The sequence below is a fragment of the Ochotona curzoniae genome, unplaced genomic scaffold (genome assembly GCF_017591425.1).
Source record: "Ochotona curzoniae isolate NIBS_2020 unplaced genomic scaffold, NIBS_Ocur_1.0 contig_66, whole genome shotgun sequence".
NCBI classification, from domain to species: Eukaryota; Metazoa; Chordata; class Mammalia; order Lagomorpha; family Ochotonidae; genus Ochotona; species Ochotona curzoniae.
The window spans coordinates 27,927,810-27,946,360 of NW_024466512.1; the positions used below are offsets into that span (position 1 = coordinate 27,927,810).

An 18,551-nucleotide genomic window follows, 5' to 3' on the forward strand; every position below is an offset into this window, starting at 1 on the left:
ACAATTAACTTCAAGGGACATTTGTGCTGCCTGTTGTCACTGTTTTCCAGCCTTTAGCATAATAGCTCGACTCTGTCTGCCTCCTGCCGTGTCCAGCGTCCAAGCTGGAACATCAGCTGCACCTTAGCAAAGCCATCCCATGTTGAGCAACTGTGGTGAGGCAGGCCCTTAATTTCATTTAGTCTGTGTCCTGGCTTTTCTCCATGTTCCAGATGCAGAAAATCAACACAGCCCCCTGTTACTAAGCCTCAGACCCAGACCCTGACCCAGTGCGGTGTGGCTGAAGCAAAAGCCCTCGTCCCACTCTATGTGACTCCCCATCACCACATTCACAGGCCCCCACCGTTGGGAATATGCAGCTGACTCTGCCCTGGTGAAGAAGTCCTTTCCTCGCCTGTGCCAACACTGCTTTCCAGAAAACAGGCAAGGGTGCTTAGTTGTCTGGGAGGGCGAAAGGGAGTCCTGGCAGATCCAGGTGGCACTGTGGTTAAGCTGCCACGTGGCAGGCGCATATTCCATATTGGGGTGCTGGGTTCAAGCCTTGGCTCCATTTCCAATGCATATTCTTGCTAATGTGTACCCTAGAACGCGGCAGGCAGCTCAGTAATTAGGTTCTTGCCATCCATGTGGGAGACATGGATGGAGTTCCAGGTTCCTGGCTTCAGTCTGGCCCAGCCCTAGCTGTTGTAAACATTTGAGCAGTAAAACAGTGGATGGAAAATCTGTCTGCCTTTCAAATTAAAAAACAAAAAAAAACCTTGTTTTTAAAAGATCCAGTTCTCATCCCGGGCCAGCCACATCCTGCCTACATAACCTTAAGCAGGGTCCTGCTCAAGAGGGAACAAAACTGTGACTCCTGCCTTCTGTTCCAGGTCTTTAGCAGAACCAAATAAGATTATGAATGAGAGAATATTTAGCCAATCCCAAGAAAATGAAAAGGTGAAGAATGGATCAGAAATTTCAGCGGAAACGTTAGTTTCTACCTCCTGGCTTGGTGCAGACCACAGCAAAGCTGTGGGAGACAGGGAGGTGCGTGGGGTCAGCAGGAAAGCCCTGTAAGGCCTTGATCCTATTGCAGCCTATCCTACTCATTGCCAGGTGGAGACAGAGCAGAAGACACCACGACCGTCTGTCCGCCCTTGCACAGAGCAGTGCTGGACTCACCAGGCCTTATCCATCTTTACGGGCCAGTAGCTGTTTTGAAAATCACATTTCCCACCCCTTCGGGCCACAGGAGGCTCTTGCCCCCATCCCTGGAAGCTCTTAATCCTGATTGCATATGGGAATCACCCGCAACTTTTACAAAAGCACTGAACCCGTGGTGTCCCAATCTCAAGGAGTGAGGTGGAACTGGCCAATTGAGAGCACAGCAGACATGAGTTTTAAAGCAACTACCAGTCAGCCAGAGTCGGATAGAACCCAGTAGAGGCCTTGGCCTCTCCTCGGAGCTCAGGAGGGCCTCTGTCTTCCACACATGCTTCTCTGTCCCACCACAAGGCCAGGAGTCCTCTTTAGGGGCCGCTCAGAATGAATCTTCCCCTCGGATCCCACCAGGTGGAATCCATTTTCCCACTCAAGCAGCTTCATTCTGTGATTTTTCTCCTCTACAAAAATAATTAGCATCATGAACTCTTTTTTAAGACAGTATTATTACTATTTTGGAAAGTCAGATACACAGAGAGGAGAGACATAGAGGAAGATCTCTCGTCCATGTTGATTCACTCCCCAAGCGGCCACAACCACTAATGCTGATCTGATCTGAAGCTAGGAGCCCAGAGCTTCTTCCGGGTCTCCCACGCTGGTGCAGAGTCCCAAGGCTTTGGGCCATCCTCAACTGCTTTCCCAGGCCACAAGCAGTGAGCTGGATGGGAAGTGGGGTTGCCAGGATTAGAACCGGCGCCCATATAAGATACAGGTGCGTGCAAGATGAGATCTTTCGCCACTAGTCTACTGCGCTGGGTCTACCTCATGAACTCTTACGCAGGTTATTTTTTCCTATCTTTTCCTTCAAACATTTTCCATAAAAAAATCTTGTCCTTTTTCTTAAGGTTGATATTCTAGTCGTTTTAAAAATAGTCTGTATTGAGGCCATCAAGAGAAAATTTCAGAGCCTTCCAGCTGGGGGCCAAGAGTTTTGCCGGAAGGGTAAGCAGCATCAGTTCAGCACCTGAAGCAGCTGCGGCCTTAAAGGCAAACCTAAAGGACAAGGAGCGCCCCCACAGCAACCCTTGCACCCACGGGGTGTCCTGCAACTATTTGTCAAGTGTTAACTGATGTTTGACAGCTTTGGCACCTGCAGGGTCTGAGTGAGCCCCCTCCTGTAATCAGCTTTAGGAGGCATTTAGGAGATTATCTTGCTGCCTCTCCAAGTGCCCCTGCTCCCAAGATCACCACAGATTCCTGCTCAGAAAGCCGGTGAGCAACCACTCCCATCCCCCTCTGGTCCCTCACAGCCCAGCTCGCCCTGTTGTTAGCAGTAAATCGCACTGCTGAGACGTGTACAGAGTACAGGGCTGCCAGGAGAAACTGGCTGCTACTCCCGGCTGTTGTGAAGTGGAGTGGTTATCAGTGAATCATCCATCTTTTTTGTTTATTTGCATCTTACAGTCTTTCTAAAAGTGCGTGTGCATTCTCATGATTAAGAAGGAAAATTGAGGCCTGGCGTGGTAGCCTAGTGGCTAAAGTCTTCTCCTTGAGCATGCCAGGATCCCATATGGGCGCCGGTTCTAATCCTGGCAACCCCACTTCCCACCCAGCTCCCTGCTTGTGGCCTGGAGAGCAGCAGTTGAGGATGGCCCACTTGGGACCCTGCACCCATGTGGGAGAACCTGGAAGAAGCTCCTGGCTTCGGATCAGCTCAGCTACAGTCATTGTAGCCACTGGAGGAATAATCAACACGAATGGAAGATCTTTCTGTTTCTCTTCATCTCTATATATCTGAATTTCCAATAAAAATAAATAAATGAATATTAAAAAAAAAGAAGGAAGAGTTAACTCTTCTGCTCCTAAAAAGGGTGATGCTTTATACTGAGGCAGTGTGCTCCTAGTTTCTGGAAAGGTCTGAGTGTCCCATTTACATCACTGGAATTCCTTCCTGAGAAATCTGCATTATGGACGTGTGGGGCAGTTAGTCACCCTTAGCCATCACCCAGATCCACATCTGTAACTGCCCAAATTAAAAATACCTAAACCTTCAGATGAGATAATCTTGCTTTCTTTTTTTGCACATCTGATTGGTAGATGATGTACATTAATTTGTGAGTCAGACTGTCCCCCGAGAACCCCAAATCTCCAGGGGAGCGGGCTTGGGAGGCCTGGCGAGCAAATCATAAGTCCTGGCAGTGAGCGGGTTAGCTGAGCTCCTCTGGGGGTGACTTGTTTGATAAGTTTCTTCAGAAGACAAGTCCTCAGAACCATGAGGGGGTGTGGCATGCACCAGGCTCTGGCAAGACCACCTGACAAAATGCCCAACATTCCATGGGACATACTTATACTTAAAAGTGGGGCGGGGCAGTGGACTTTGCATTGTGGTGTGTGGTTAAAGCCGCTGCTGTACCCACATCCCATTAGGGCACTGGCTCAAGTCCAAGCTGCGTCATTTCTGCACTTGATCTTAGCCAAAAGGCCGAGAAGCGATGCTGTGTCATTTCTGATCAAGCTTTCTAAAGCACCTGGGAAAGCAACAGAAGATGGACCAAGTGCTTGGGCCACCGCACCCACTTTGGAGATCCACAAGAAGCTCCTAGCTCCTGGCTTCAGCCTGGCCCAGCCCCGGCTGTTCTGGCCATTTGGGGAATGAACCAGAAGATAGAAGATCTCTCTCTCTCTCAAACACAATCATTTTGCCTTTCAACTAGGTAATCATAAAAAAAAAAAAAGTTTATCTGAAATTCAAGTTTAACTGAACACCTTGTATTTTTTTTTTTCTGAAGGTAGTAATGCTAAGCCTGGGTAATTTTCTTCCCCCATGCATCTCTGTCCCATTGGATCCTCACGGACCACACTCCCTCCCATTACAAAGTCACCTACCTTTTTCACATCTGGAACATTAAGGGTTTTCTTCGTGTGAGCAACCCAACCTACAATCCCGATGTCCAGTGGGAACACAACCTCTCTCTCAGGCACTACCAGGTTGTCCTCAAACTTGGAGGTGGCAGTCACATCAAGCAGCCGGGAGGCTACCTCCGATGTGCCATTGCGGGCTCGGCACATGAACAAGCTGCAGCGCTCGGCCTGCAGCAGCTGGGCCAGCCTCTGCAGGGCCCGGTGGGCTGCCTGCTCCACGCTGCTTGCCTCCTCCTGCACGCTCAGCAGCAGCTCCAGACACACGGCTGCCTCTTCCACCTGTGTCAGCTCAGCAAATGACATGCTGGTCCGGACTGGAGCCTGGCTGTTCTTGAAGATTTCACCCAGTGCCTCTGCCCGCAGCCTCTTATCAAAGTACTCCTTGGCAAACTGTGGGTTCTGCTCCAGGTATTTCTCCACGGCGTCTTGGCTGAGGTCACCCATGATGTGGTTTGCTGTGCTGCAGCAGCTGGTCAAAAAGCAAGATCTTCAGAGCGACACCTGAGGCTGAGAGCCAAGAAGCAAACACATCTTGGTGAAAATGTCAGAGAAAACCCTAGGGGTACTTCCTCAGGACCCCCAGAAGTAGAGTGGAGCCTACCAGCCCTGTAACTCCTGGGACGTGACAGAAGGCCTCGGCTTAGGGTGGGATTCAGGAAGCAGAGGATTAAGGAATTCAAGAGGACACCAAATCCCCGAGCATTATTAGCTCCTAAGTCCTCAGAGAATCTTTGGGGCATCTGAGATCAGCCAGGCAAGTGTCAAGTCCAAGTGTCTGTTCCAGATAAAGGACTGACTGTCAGCCACTGGTCCCAGCAACCAAGAGTCGTGGACACATCTGTTGAGTACACTGCCTCAGCAAGAACTGGCAACTGGAATTGCTCTTGCAGGATAGGTATATAAAGCGGCACTATTCGGAGATCAGAACGCCTGGGCTTCCCCCTCCCTCACCCAGCATTTGTTTATACAGCAGCTCTAACAAGCATTTGGGGAGAGTTGGGAGTCACACAAACACAGCAGAAATCAATCTGACCACCCAGGTTTTAGCTAAGAACTAATTCTTTCTCTAAAATCCTCACCACCCAACTCCCCTCACTTCAGAAAGCTTGGCCTTGGAAGCATTTTTATTTAAATTTTCGTAAAAGATTTATTTACTCATTTGGAAGTCAGCTACGAAGAGAGAGAAAGACAATCTTCCATCTATTGGTTCACTCCCCTGATGGCCTCAACAGCCAAAACCTGCCAGCTGAAACCAGGAGCCACGAGGTTCATCTGGGCTTCCCACACGTGTGGCAGGGGCCCAAATATTTACGGCCATCTTCCACTGCTTTCCCAGAACATTAGAAGGGAGATGGAAAGGAAGTGGAGCAGCTGGGACATGAATCAGCATCTATGTAGGACACCAACGTAGCAGGTGACGGCTGCTTTACCCGCTACACCACAATGCCAGTCCCGAAAGCATTTTTAAAGGAATATATCTCGGGCTTACTACTTGAGAGGCAAACACTGAAAACCCCTTGCCTATGACCCAGGCAACCAACTGAACCTTGACCCTTGTAAGGAGACATAATTACAAGGGCAGCCCATGTAGTTGCTAACTGGGTTTTCCTGCTAAGCATATTAATTTAGATTTTGTTTTCAATAGTAGTAGCCAGACATCATGCATTTTTGTTCTAAGATATGGTCAATTAAATCCCCTGGATAACAGCTGCTTTGGCCGTTGCTAGGATTCCTAACATCTCAGGGCTACCGGCATGGAAAGAACACTTGCTACTGTTTAGTTTTGCTTCATATTCAGTTTATTAAGCTTTTACTTCTGATTAAGCAGATTTCCCCCCAAATATTTAAACACCATTAAGTAACTAATAAATCAAACTACACATTTCATGAATCAATTGCCTTGAATATTTAAAGGCTGATTTCAAACTTAATAAACATCTTTTTAAGATTTTAAGAAAGCTCCCACCTAATAAGACAAATTCTCCTAAATGAAAACACACAACGTGTGATAGTGACTCTGAAACACTGTTATAGCCTCATGTAAGTTCACCTGGAAATTAGCAACCCCATGTGTTTCACTTAACTTTCTTAACTAGAAGTTTTGCCTCAGCGTAGATTCTGGGCAGGTCCAGTCTCAGCTACTCATCTTCTAATTCAGCTTCCTCTCAATGTACCTGGGAAGGCCACAGAAGATGGTTTAAAGTCTTGGGTCTCCTTCTACCTGCAGGAGAAATGCAGGTGCAGTTCCTGGCTTCTGCTGGCCCACTCCTGGCTATTGTGGACCTTCGGGGAGACAACCAGAAGTGGAAGAGCTTTCTTTCTTTCATATTGACCATTTAAGCAGATTAAAATAAGCATTTTACTTAAAAAATAAGCTTTACCTTGCTAGGATAATCTTATTAGTTGCAAAAGAAAAAGGAACGCATTGGGGTTCCTGATCGTGAATGGAGGGATTCTTGGTCACATGATGGGTTGGGAAACAGACCTTAAAATGACGTTGGCTGAGCTATGCCAGTTCTTACAGAAGAGGCTCACTGTAATCTCTTTTCTTGTACCTCCCCATGTCACAACCCAGGCTGGTCCTCTCCAAACAACGACTAGCTTCAAATCATCCTATCAGTGTCTCTTTATGGTTAGGACACACCAGAGGTGTATCTCAAAGAACAATGCGTTAACTCAATCAGGTCACCCCTCCTATCAGATTAGTGTGCTGGAAATTCTGGACACTGTTTTCCAAGTTGTTCCTCTGTGTGACCACAGTGCAGTCCCCATCTCTCTCAGAAGCTTGCAATGTATTCACAACCCCTTTTCCACTCTCTCCTCTTTAATGGAAAAACATATACTGATGTTTCCACATATGGAAACCCGGTTGGGAAAACACATGCCTGTATATGTCATTTTCCTACTTAGAAGAATGCAAATAATTTTGAAAAATAAGCATTCTTTCATTTTTATAATGATATTCTCTGCTTGCTCATTCTTACCACATGCATCCATCGACTGTTCATTAGAGGGAAGGCACTGTTCTGCTATGTGGTAGAGACTGTATCTTTCCCTATAGGAGTCTTCTCTCCGTGGTCATTGGGAAGGTCACCCTGCTGTGCTTCCTCCTCTGGGGGAGTCATGAGGCTAATTATGGCCAATGGGTTGTGGCAGAACGGCTGCTCTCAGGAACAATTAATAGCCAGTGTGGAACTCTCAGCTCTGCTTCCCCTGCTGCCCCATCAGTTTCAGAAGGCAGGTCTCTTGGATCCCACGGTGGTTGTGTAGAAGACAAGCATGGAAAAAAAAAAAAGACAAGCATGATTTTTGATCAGCAGACAACATTTTGCAAGTGTCTGCCAACTCAAACTCTTCTGCTACAGCTCAAACTGTTACCTGTATGTTTCTACCGGCATGCATGCTAAGCAGAAATTCACTGGTTTCCTGCCTGATCACACTGAGACCCTAACATATTTCACATAGTTCTTAAAAAATCTTATGAAGTAGGTATTATTATCATTTATATTTCACAAGTTAGAGCTTGAAACACTGAGAGATTATCTTGCCCAAAGTGATACAATGAGAATAATCTACCTTAAAACTACCTTCTGGGATGACTAAATTAAGAGATAGATGAGACATCATACCAACCACCATTGGGGAATATGCAAAGATTCTTTTTAAAGAAATTTAAAGTGCCATGAATATCATGATGTACATAAAATACCATTAAATCTTAAATAGAAATACAATTATTAAATAAAACCACCAGGCAATTCTTCTTTAAAAAAAAAAAAACCTTACAAATGTAGCAGAGAATAGGACAATTTCCTTAAACTTTCTGTTTCACAAACTGACATTTTTCAATGGTGTTCTATAAAAATGTCATATTTAATTTCACCATTGCCAACATTTTCCAGTGTAAAGATTTCTACTAAAGCTGACATGCATACAGTAGCCAAAAAATATGTATATGACATTGAACCACCAACATGAGGGCTAATAGTACTTCAGTTCATCCTACCGAACCCATCCCTCAGCACCACCTTGCCATTCTTGGTTCCTACCACTGATACGACACCACAAGGCATTGAGTTCAGAAACTCCCAACTACAAACAATCCTTTCCTGTGTCCACTGGCTCTCACAAGAGCTCTCTGCCTTCACCTAGCAGGACAAGTTACCTAAGAGAATTCAGTTGAGGGATCTCACACTGTTTTCCAACTAATTTGATGACATTAACTTGCAACCACTGAAAAAAATTAGTTTGACGCTTACTGTTAGAACATGAATGTAAATGTCATTTTGTCCAAAATGGAGCTGGTTGGAAATGCTTTTTTTTTTTTTTTGAAGGCAAGATCATAAGTATCTGTAGTTCTTTGTTCAACTATGGTTGAAATATTCTTCAACATTTTCTAGGAGTTACTGATTTGTTGGCTTCTGTTAGTGTGAAGGTAACGTTAACTTCTATTATACACAATGCCTCCAATTTCAGTAGTTTCATTCAGTAGCAGTTCATTTCTCATGCACATAAACTCATTGTGTGTCGGAGGCCAACGCTGCTGGTGTAAGCTCCACCAGGAGCAGTCAAGAGAACCCAGGAGATAGCAGGGTGATTGAACAGACAGCTTTTAGGTGCTCTGAGAGTGACACAAGGCACACCTCAATGACTAGAACTTAGGTTTGTCCCCAAGGAGCTTCAAGAAGGAGGTGGCAGAAGTAGGGGCGGCACAAGGACTTCCCAACCCATATGCCATGGGAGGGCAGTGCAAATTTTTTGGTGAAAGACAAGTAGCCACATCTGGTATATGTGCTTAAAACTGAGACATTATTTATCGAAAAGGCTGACATTTGACTTGATAGTTTAAAATACGAAAGCACTTCAGAAAGATCACAGAAAATGGAATGAAGACATGCTTATTCTGATTCAAAAGGTTTTCACATCATGCATGATTTTTTCATATCATGCATTTCCATGAACTTTTTGAAGCTCCTAGGCAAATGTTTTTCTGATACTTAAGTGATTAATTTTAGTGAAATTAAATCAATATCTATTGATATATGCAATTGATATCTATTGATATCCACTATATGCAATTCGCTTGATACATTTTCAAGAAGATTGGGTAAGGGACCCATCCACCATGGTGACTGAACCACGGTGCGCTTTTCCAGGAAGCATGGCAAGGTGATGACCTTTTATTTCTCTTACATACCGCCTGTGGATGTAATTTAAGCATAATTTTACTTATGGAAAGAGAATCAATAAAAATGTAAAAAAAATAATTGAAACATGTAAAGAAACATTTAAAAATTTATTTGAGATGCAGAAATAGAGATCCCATCTGCTGGCTCACTTCCTAAATGCTGGCAACAGCTGCATTTGGGCTAGGGTGAAGCCAGAAGCTGGGGACTCGACGCAGATACTCCACACGCTCAGCCGGGCCCCAATCCTGGCTCTGCACTGGTGGGAAGCTGGAGTCAGCAGGAAGAACTGGAGATCAAACCCATGTGCTTGAAGAGGGGCAAGGTCATTTTAACCATCTGGCCAACTGGCAGCTTGCCTTGTTTCCTGAACAAATGTTTTCACTGCAGAAAGTTCGAAAAATATAAAAAGGTACAAAGAAAAATCAACTTTGAATGTCCCTAATCTTATCACACAGAGGTTATCACTGTAAGAGGTATAAATACATACTTTGAAAAGTTATTTTATGAAAATAAATTTGAAATCATCAAAGTTAAAACCATCTGTTGACCTGAATTCCCATGTTGGTCATCATGAAGAAATTTGCGTGAGAGCGCCAAAATAAACTGTTTTTCTGTGCTGGCATCTGGAACACAAGGGTCATGATGATTGAGAGAAAAAGAGAGAGAGAAAGGGCAGGGGAGGAACAGTTACACTAATTTGTAACCACTTAACAACAAAGAAAATGAAAACATGTTGCTGTAAAAACAATTATCAAAAAATGCACTGAAATCCCCTATACTGGCTCAACATACAAGGTGCACAAGGTCCACCAGAATGTATTCTAGGAGAAATGGGCCAAAGGCCGAAGGAGCGTTACAACTTCCTGACATGATGGCTCATGCAGCATAAGCCAGGAGCTCTTCATTTCTGTATGAGTGCGAGCAAAAACTGGAAGAGGGGGCCTTGGGAAGATGGAGAGAGGACCAAAGCACTGGACAGAAGCCATGGCCCTCTGCCACGGGCTGCACTGACACATACCACACAGATGGCCACGATGATCTTGTGGGAGGGGCTCTGGGAGGACAATCTACCTCCTCCCTTGTATCCACATCTGCGGAGTCACAGGTTAATCAAAACTATCCCAAGAAAAAGCATTCCAGAGAGTTCCAAAAAGCACATCTTAGATTTGCTGTGCACCCAGCACTCTGCTGCATCCAAGTAAATGAATACTGCGAAGGCTCACCCTGCTGGGGTCCCCTGGGTCCTCAGAGGCCCCCCTCTCTGCAGCCCACACTGGAACACTCAACACTTCCCATCTTGCTCCTGTACCACATAGCCACCCTCAGAATGGTTGTATCTCTTTTGAACATGTACTGAGTTTTCTTCCATGTCATTTTTCTCTAAACAATGTAGTAAACAACTATTTACGTAGTATTCATGCTGGCTAGGTATTCCATAGACTCTAGGTAAACATTAAGCATTTTTTATATAAGGTGTTCCCTGGAACTAATCCCCTCAGCCACAGAGGAATGACTGTATGCATTCCTTGACTAAACAGGCATATCCAGAAGCTTCAACAAGTTCGCTGGCCAGAAACAGCCTTTGCTTAAAAAACTCGGGGTAGCAAGCAGTTAAGCACAGTGTTGGCACCCCAAGGAGGGAGGGACTCAAACTGGAGCGGGGGTGAAGGGGGGAGAGAAAGGATGCAGAGAACCAAGCAAGCAGCTGTCCAGATGGCTGTGGGAAGCTGAAAGAAGCCACAGGGTTCTTCTCAGGGACCAGAAGTAGCACCCAGGTACGAGACAAAGGGCTGAGCTAGGAACCAGCATGCTCCGGGTCTCTGGGTACCGAAGCACCTTCCCCTTCATCCCTGCATCCCTGACTTCAGGCTTCCAACCGACACTGGCCGGAAGGAACTTAAAGAAAAGATTGTCCCTTAGGCCTGGCATGGTAGCCTAGTGGCTTAAGTCCTCCCCTTGCATGGGACCCATATGGGGATCCCATATGGGGCTCCCATATGGGTGCCGGTTCTTGTCCCAGCTGCTCAACTTCCCTTCCATCTCCCTACTTGTGGCCTGGGAAAGCAGTGGATGACAGCCCAAGACCTTGGGAGCCTGCATCCACATGGCAGACCAGGAAGAAGCTCCTGCCTCCTGGCTTCAGATCGGCTCAGCTCCAGCCATTGTGGCTACTTGGAGAATAAATCAGCGGGTGGAAGATCTTTGCCTCTCCTTCTCTCTGTAAATCTAACTTTCCGATAATAAATAAAAAATTAAAAGTCTTCCTTGGGCATATTACTAAGAAAAGTTCCCTTTTCATCAAAAGCTGTCTGTTCTACCTATCGGACAAGCGGAATTCTTTCAAAGAGAAAAAAAGTTCTGGTGAATGTCGGGTGCCATTATCTGGGTGAAACCTCTTGTGACCGTCATGCCCCTTGCCTTGATCCATGAGGTCACAGAATTCGTCCCTTTGTCTCCCTGGTCCATAGCGCAACTCACCTTATTTGTTCTGAAAACAAAACTCAATTGCAATGCATCCATGAAAGAAAGGCGCATGCAACCGTCAGTAGCTGCGCGTCACTGCGGCTTAAGGCCAGCGTAGCAACTAAGAAGTCAACTGCAGAAGGCTGCCGAAGCATTTCCGCTGCTGACCAGAATATTCCACAGAATATTCGACAGGGAGGGCGTTTCATATTGGAACTAAACAAACACTGACGCCGAGGGCTCGGCGACTCTCCTAAAAGTGTGTAAAATGCTTCCTTTATAAAATGAAAAAATTACTCGGTCAAACTCTTTCCCAACTCTGCTCAACAGATCCTCTGAGAGCAGAGGAGGGACCCATCTGGACGTGCCAGCCCTGGGCACTAACGCACCAGGCCTTCCTGGTGCGCTGTGGCCACCAGCCAACCGTGCTGTGTGTCTTCCCGCCAGGCTCATTCAGGCCACGAGCCAACGTCCCGGCCCCTGAGGCCACGCCAGGCCGCAGCTGGCGGCCACTGGCACGAGGGCCGGCACCCGGGCCAGGACTGGGCCCTGCACTGCCCATTGCCGCGGGCTGCAGGGGTTGGCTGGGCCGCCGAGGCCACCCTGAGCGCCGGCTGCCGAGAGCCCCCGGGGCGGCCCTGGAGGTGCAGACGCCCGGGCGGCGGTGAGTCAGGCCGCGTTATGCAAGGGCTGGCCGGCCGGGCCGCCCCGGCACCTCCCCTTCGGTCTTTCACCCCAGCGCGGTTACGAAAGCGCGACCCCCTCCCCCCGGAGCTATAAAGCTGCCCGGCGGCCCCGCGGCGCTTGCCTCCCTCGCTCCACGCGCGCCCGCACGCGGCGGCCAGGCTTGCGCGCGTCTCCCCGTGGTGAGACGGGACGGTCCCCGGGCGGAACGGGACGAGACAGGGCGGCCCGGGGACGGGCGGACGGGCTGGGGGGCCCCGGCTGCGCGGCGCTCACGGCTGCGGCGGCCACACGCCGCCTTTCCCCACAGGACGGACTCCTGGGCAAGATGGAGTGGGTGTGGGCGCTCGTGCTGCTGGCGGCGCTGGGCAGCGGCCAAGCGGAGCGCGACTGCCGGGTGAGCACCTTCCGAGTCAAGGAGAACTTCGACAAGGCTCGTGTAGGTATCGGCCCCGCCGGGGCTCAACAGGCTCCATCCTCGCCTCGTCGCCCACTGGGCTCGCTCAGACGCCAACCCCCCCCCCCCCCAGCCCCCTCGAACGCATCCTTTTTGCAGTTCGCAGGCACCTGGTACGCCATGGCCAAGAAGGACCCCGAGGGTCTCTTTCTGCAGGACAACATCGTCGCCGAGTTCTCCGTGGACGAGAACGGCCACATGAGCGCCACAGCCAAGGGCCGAGTCCGGCTTCTGAAGTCAGTGGGGGCGTCTGGGCGGCACCAAGCATGCGCTCCAGCCTGCCCGGCGGCGCAAGCCCCAGACCCCGGCTGGGGAGGGAAGGCGGCCCCCGGGGTTGGGGTTAAGCCTTTTGCCTGGCTGGGCTTGGCTCAGGGTTCCTTTGACCTTTGCAGTAACTGGGACGTGTGCGCGGACATGGTGGGCACCTTCACAGACACCGAAGACCCTGCGAAGTTCAAGATGAAGTACTGGGGTGTGGCCTCCTTTCTCCAGAGAGGAAGTGAGTAGGAAGTAGGGGGTCGGGCTCCAGCCTCCTGGAATGCCCAAGGATGGGGAGGCACACCTTACGGAGAGGGCCTGGGCTGCTGTTCCAGGAGCTCCTGCGGGGAGATCTGCAAGTGGCTAGATAAGCAGAGGTACTGGAGATTAGGACCGTGAGATTGGGAGGGGCTGGTCATCCTCTCCTGATGGAGAAACCTGGTCCAAATTCAGCTCCAAGTTTTTCCCTCCTGCATCCTTACATCCCACACCACTCCATTTAGGTCAGCCTGCCCTCCATTTCCATGAACCGAACCACCTGTGAGCCCGCAGAGGCTGAGAACTCCTCCCCTCCAGTCACAGATGGAGGAGGTCTTGGTTGTGCACTCCGGGTGTGCTGCCTCTCCATGCCAAGGTTCTGGGTGGCAGAGGGCTCCTTCTTTTCCCCCTAATGCTGAAACTCAGACGTGGTGCCTGTATCCAGAGGGTGTAGAAAGGCATCCTGACCCTTGGCATCGTTTTGAGAACACAGTAGATGTGCTGGCTACCTCTCTCCCATCCCATTGCTCCTAAGTTATGTGCCTATTGCACAGTGAGGTTTGAGAACCACAGGTCTAGATCATTCGATCTAAAGAGCTCTCTTGGCTTACACAGATACCGAGGCCTCTGCCATTCACTTGGTTGGATCCTACGGGACTATTCTGACCATTAGTCAAAAGTGTCACCTGTCACCCAGCAGCTAGTTTGGCTGGACTCTGGGGTCTGAGACCTACAAGGAGCAACTGGTTCACCCAGTCTGGCTGTGGGTCTTGGGTGTTCTCCCAAAGGAATCCCAGCAGCGGGCTGCAGGTCTTCGACAGAGCCAGTTCTTTTCTTAAGTGTTCTCCTTGGCTCTTGGACTAACAGCCAGTCTGTGTGGGTGGATTGTAGACACAGCTGCAGTGTGGTCCTGTGTCCTGGGATGGTGAGAAAGGAGTCAGGGCGCTTGGCCACATAGCAGCGCCAGGAGCAAGCTCTCTCCTCCTAACTCTCCCGATGCCCTTAAGCAGAAGCACTCGGGACACCCTGTTCTGAGAAGGAGTCCTGCCCAGCTGCTGGAAGCACTGAGGAGCTGGGCTCATTCTTTGCCACAGGGTCAGGCAGTTCAGCTCTTGCCAGTACTCTAAGAGACTGGGCAAGGTTGTAGCAATTTGACCTTTTCATCCCTGAGCTGTTTGACCCAAAAGAACCTGGAGATCAACCCCAGCAGTACAGGCCTTCTTTTCAAATCAAGAATAGTGGTCAAGTTTGCTAAAACCAAGCTCTGTGTGTTGGTTCCAATGACAAAACTCACATTTTGGCAGTAATTTGGGTAAAAACAAGCTGCACACTGCTGAGCTAATAGCTTCCTGGGTAATGGGTCAGAGTCCTGTTTCCAAAGCACTTTCTTTTGTATGGAACGCCTGTGATCGCCATAAACGGGCAATTGACTTCCTTCAGGGGTGAGGAAGATGTGGCTTGATGTGCAAGAGAGACTGAGGGGGCACGTGTGGTGGGAATAAGGTCCAGCTCCGTGCCTTCTGTTCCTGGCCAGCTGTTCAGCAATGGTGTGGTCACCACTGAGCTCTCATCATTCCACAGCTTCGCCCCTGACATCTGTACCCTGGCATGGCCTGGGGAGTGCGGGTGGTCGGGGAGTGGCTGGTTCTTCACCTGGCAGGCTGGGGCTATGCTGTGGACAGGGATCCACCCCCTGGATGTGTGCCCTTCTGCGGGGGCTGGGTTTGGGCTGAATCAAAGCCAGCCCTCCAAGGTCCCTTAGGCACACCCAGAGGTGACTTCAGGCGAGTGGCAGGGATGGTCTTACTTCCTCCAGGGTTATCTGCACTGTGGATGCATGTCAGGGCAGGACATGTATGGCTTCAAGACTTGCAAGTGGGATTGAGCCACAAAGCCTTCTTGTTTCAGCCCCTCTCCCCCAAGTTTATATCTTATTAGGAGCCCCATGGTGTGGATTACACATGCAGGCCCTGGAATCATTCACTTTGTTGGCTTCCCTTTTCTGCCCTGAACTCTGTGGTCCTGGGAAATAGTTCACTTTGCTATGCTTTAGTTGCCTTGTTTATCAGTAGGGAGTCACAGACGGTAATGCGTGCACTGGGGATCATGCAAAAAATATTAGAAAACCAAGTGGGAAAGGCCCCTCCCATGCCTGGCACACAACCCAGTGCTCAGGAGGTGCCCGTAGCAGTCATACATCACCTGGGTTGCAGCACTCTTATCCTGGCACAGGTTATTTGGATAAACCCAAACATGGTTTTTTTTCCCTGTGGCAAGTTGCTCACCTTCGTGAGACAGCGGCTTCCCTTCCTGCCTTTGTTACTGCTTTTACTGCCTTCATCTGCCCTGACTCCCTCTGGCTTGCATGCCAGTGTGAGGAATAAATACAAACTAGGTTCTCAAGCCGCTCAGCTGTGCCCCTGTAGGGAGAGCCATGAAGCACACACACTGTCAGCTGTAACAGCTGCTGCTGAGCATCATGCACCCGCAAGGCGAGATGGTGCTTTGCCAGCAGGGAGCAGGCTCACGCAGCGGGCATCAGCAGGGAGAGAGATGTCACAGTCTCTCGAGGGACTGAGAGGCAGCAGGGTGGCATGGTTGGTGGTGTGACTGAGAATCAGCTGATGTGGGGCATGGAACACCACGCATCCTGCTGCCCGGGCTGGCACAGGTTGATGGTTATGAGACCTGAGTCCTGGAAGACACAGGTAGTGGACAGTGAAGGAGACAGTGGGAGGCCATGTGCTGTGCTCTCCATGGGCCCACATTCTCCCTCGTCTTTGGGGAAGATTCCATCCCATGGACATCGGGGCATAAAGCACAGAAGTGAATGAGGTCCCCCGCAAGGCCAGGATGCTTTTCTGCAAAAGCCCCATCTCACCTCCTCTGTGCAATGTTACAGAAGTTGACAGCATTCTCCATAGTCCACTGCTTCCTGAGGACATGCAGCCAGCTTCGGGAAGTCATGTATCCCAGGCCTGGTTGCGCGCTCCCCCTGCTCGTGAGCCCTCGGAGGGCAAGATGCTCATGGCCACCGTGGTCTTTGTGGCTTGCAGATGATGACCACTGGATCATCGACACAGACTACGACACATTCGCCCTGCAGTACTCCTGCCGCCTCCTCAACCTGGACGGGACCTGTGCTGACAGCTACTCCTTCGTCTTCTCCCGTGATCCCAACGGCCTGCCTGCCGATGTGCAGAAACTGGTGAGGCAGCGGCAGGAGGAGCTGTGCCTGAGCCGGCAGTACAGGCTGATCCTGCACAACGGTGAGTGAGTGGGCACAGTCAAGTGCAGGGACCGGTTCCACCCGCACACCAAGGGAGCATGAGGAGCATTTGTTTAAGCCTTTATCAATCAGGTATCTCCCAGGCTTTGTCTTGGGACCCATGCAGGAGCAGGCTAAGGCCTTTTCTCTCCCAAACACTGGCAGTTTTAATGGAGTAAAACTAAAAGGGCATACTGTAACTCTGCTCCCTTCATAACTTTCCACCCTGGCTCCACTGCCCTCCTAAACCTTTTCCAACACTGTTTGGAAATGGAGTCTCAGCCCCATGTGACTGTGGGGTCCTGTCTGCCAAGAGGCACTGGGACCAAGCCCAGCTTCCAGTCTGTTGATATCCACACACATGCTGAGTCCCTCCTGCTGTCACTCACAGCGTTGTTTTCTGTGTTCCAGGTTACTGCGATGGCAAGTCAGTAAGAAATCTCTTGTAGCAACACCAAGCATGCACAGTTTTATTTGAAAATTTCCAGTTCGCTCTCTTTCGGTCTTTGAATTCTATTTATCTTTGGAGTTTCATCAGCCCCTTTTGCCTCACTTCCATGGGTAAACACAGCACCTTCAGGACTCAGAAGAACACATGTGAGAAAGGCAGATCCCTTTGTGGTCAAATGTGTATCTTCTCCAAAGTTTTTGGATGGCGTTTGAGGATTAGAGTCCCAGACTTTATTAAAACAGTCATTGGCTTCCACTGATTTGAGGTTGTATTTGTGTTCACATCCATAACCAAAATGAGAAGTCCTATGGTTGGTATGGCAGGTGGGGGTGTCCTTTTATGTATCAGGAGGGACTCTTTGCACTAAGACTCTTGGCCTCTTCTAGTGCCTTCTCTCCATGATTGAAAACTGGCTTCTCTGCACTTTCTGAGAAGAGAGATTCCTCATCAGCTCAAGAAGGCCTTACCTACCTGCCTTGCCAGGGCCCTGAGGCCAAGAGAGCTGGCTGGGGAGCCTGAGACCTCCTGCAGGCCCAGGCCTGAGAAGTGGGCTGGCCAGCAGCCTCCTCTGGCCTGGAAGTGAGTGGCCAAGAGGCCTGTATCAAGGAGTACTGCACAGTTCTTGACCCCCACCCTGTGTCATCTGCAGCAATGGCTCACGGCTCACAGATTCCAGATGTGGCCCAAAGGCTGAGGAGAAGGGAGGCCTTGGTTTCCTTGGCTGAGTGGGCCCTGGAAGCTGGGTCTGAAGGAGAGCTCACAGCATGTCCTGCCCGGAGCATGCAGAGGGAGAGACAGGTGCGGTGGAATGCAGTGAGGCCTGGGGAAGAGCTGCAGGGCCCAGGCCTTTGGCAGCACTTGAGGACTGTGGGGTGTAGCTACAGGCAAAGGCACTAGCCTTAATTTCCCAGCTTGCCAAAGCATCAGGACTCTTGCTCCTGGCAGTCTTGGTTTTAAGTCCAAATCCAGCTCCACTGTGCCTTGGCTGTATGGCTTCTGGCTGATGCCATGGCTTCTCTGAGCTGTACACTCATGTGTGGTATGGAGAAACTGCCTAGAGAGCTGTGTGAGGATTCATCTGAGCAGCATCTGGCATAGCACCTAGGAGTGGGGCAAATGCTGGCCGGGCCAGGCAGGTGTCTAGGCAGAGTGCCTGGATGTAGGGAAGGGCACTTCTTTCCAGGGTGTGTGGCTCCTGTGTTCCCCAACCTGGTGGGCCTGGTTTTCTACCACACAGGCCATGGGCAGCCTTGGACAGGAGAGCTGTGCCTTTCCTTTCCTTGGAACAGCAGGTCTCAGAGCCTGGCTCGTCAGCTTCACTCTCAAAGCCAAGAGGCCCTTAAGACATCACCCATCACTTAAAAAAAAAAAAAAAAAAGCTGGAAATGACCCAATCTGTTAGCTAAAGATGCATGAAGAACCCCTGTGTCCTTTTGCCCTTGAATATGTATTGCCATA

General features: G+C 49.6%; 2 protein-coding genes across 3 annotated transcripts in view; one reads left to right on the forward strand and one right to left on the reverse strand.

Moving 5' to 3' along the window:
- Positions 1 to 4,692, reverse strand: part of PDE6C (phosphodiesterase 6C) — a 42,069-nt gene extending 37,377 nt beyond the window's left edge. Inside the window, exon 1 of one of the 2 annotated variants that reach the window (XM_040992444.1) lies at positions 4,030 to 4,692. In XM_040992444.1, coding sequence (XP_040848378.1) covers positions 4,030 to 4,509 — 480 coding nt within the window. In that variant the 5' untranslated portion in view covers positions 4,510 to 4,692. The remainder of the gene's footprint in view (positions 1 to 4,029) is intronic. The other variant, XM_040992445.1, reaches the window with a different exon arrangement.
- Positions 4,693 to 12,529: 7,837 nt separating this feature from the next.
- On the forward strand, positions 12,530 to 17,352 carry RBP4 (retinol binding protein 4). The gene is made up of 6 exons (XM_040991891.1): positions 12,530 to 12,583; positions 12,712 to 12,840; positions 12,958 to 13,094; positions 13,251 to 13,357; positions 16,431 to 16,643; positions 17,054 to 17,352. The coding sequence occupies exons 2-6, from the start codon at positions 12,730 to 12,732 to the stop codon at positions 17,089 to 17,091; spliced, it is 606 nt and encodes a 201-aa protein (XP_040847825.1). The 5' UTR covers positions 12,530 to 12,583; positions 12,712 to 12,729; the 3' UTR covers positions 17,092 to 17,352.
- The last annotated feature ends 1,199 nt before the right edge of the window (positions 17,353 to 18,551 follow it).

Excerpts from the sequence above, each read along its gene's own strand:
- RBP4 (XM_040991891.1), top strand. The coding sequence starts at position 12,730 with ATGGAGTGGGTGTGGGCGCTCGTGCTGCTGGCGGCGCTGGGCAGCGGC. Across the intron at positions 12,841-12,957 it reads AGAACTTCGACAAGGCTCGT|TTCGCAGGCACCTGGTACGC; the intron begins GTAGGTATCGGC and ends TCCTTTTTGCAG. Across the intron at positions 16,644-17,053 it reads CAGGCTGATCCTGCACAACG|GTTACTGCGATGGCAAGTCA; the intron begins GTGAGTGAGTGG and ends TCTGTGTTCCAG.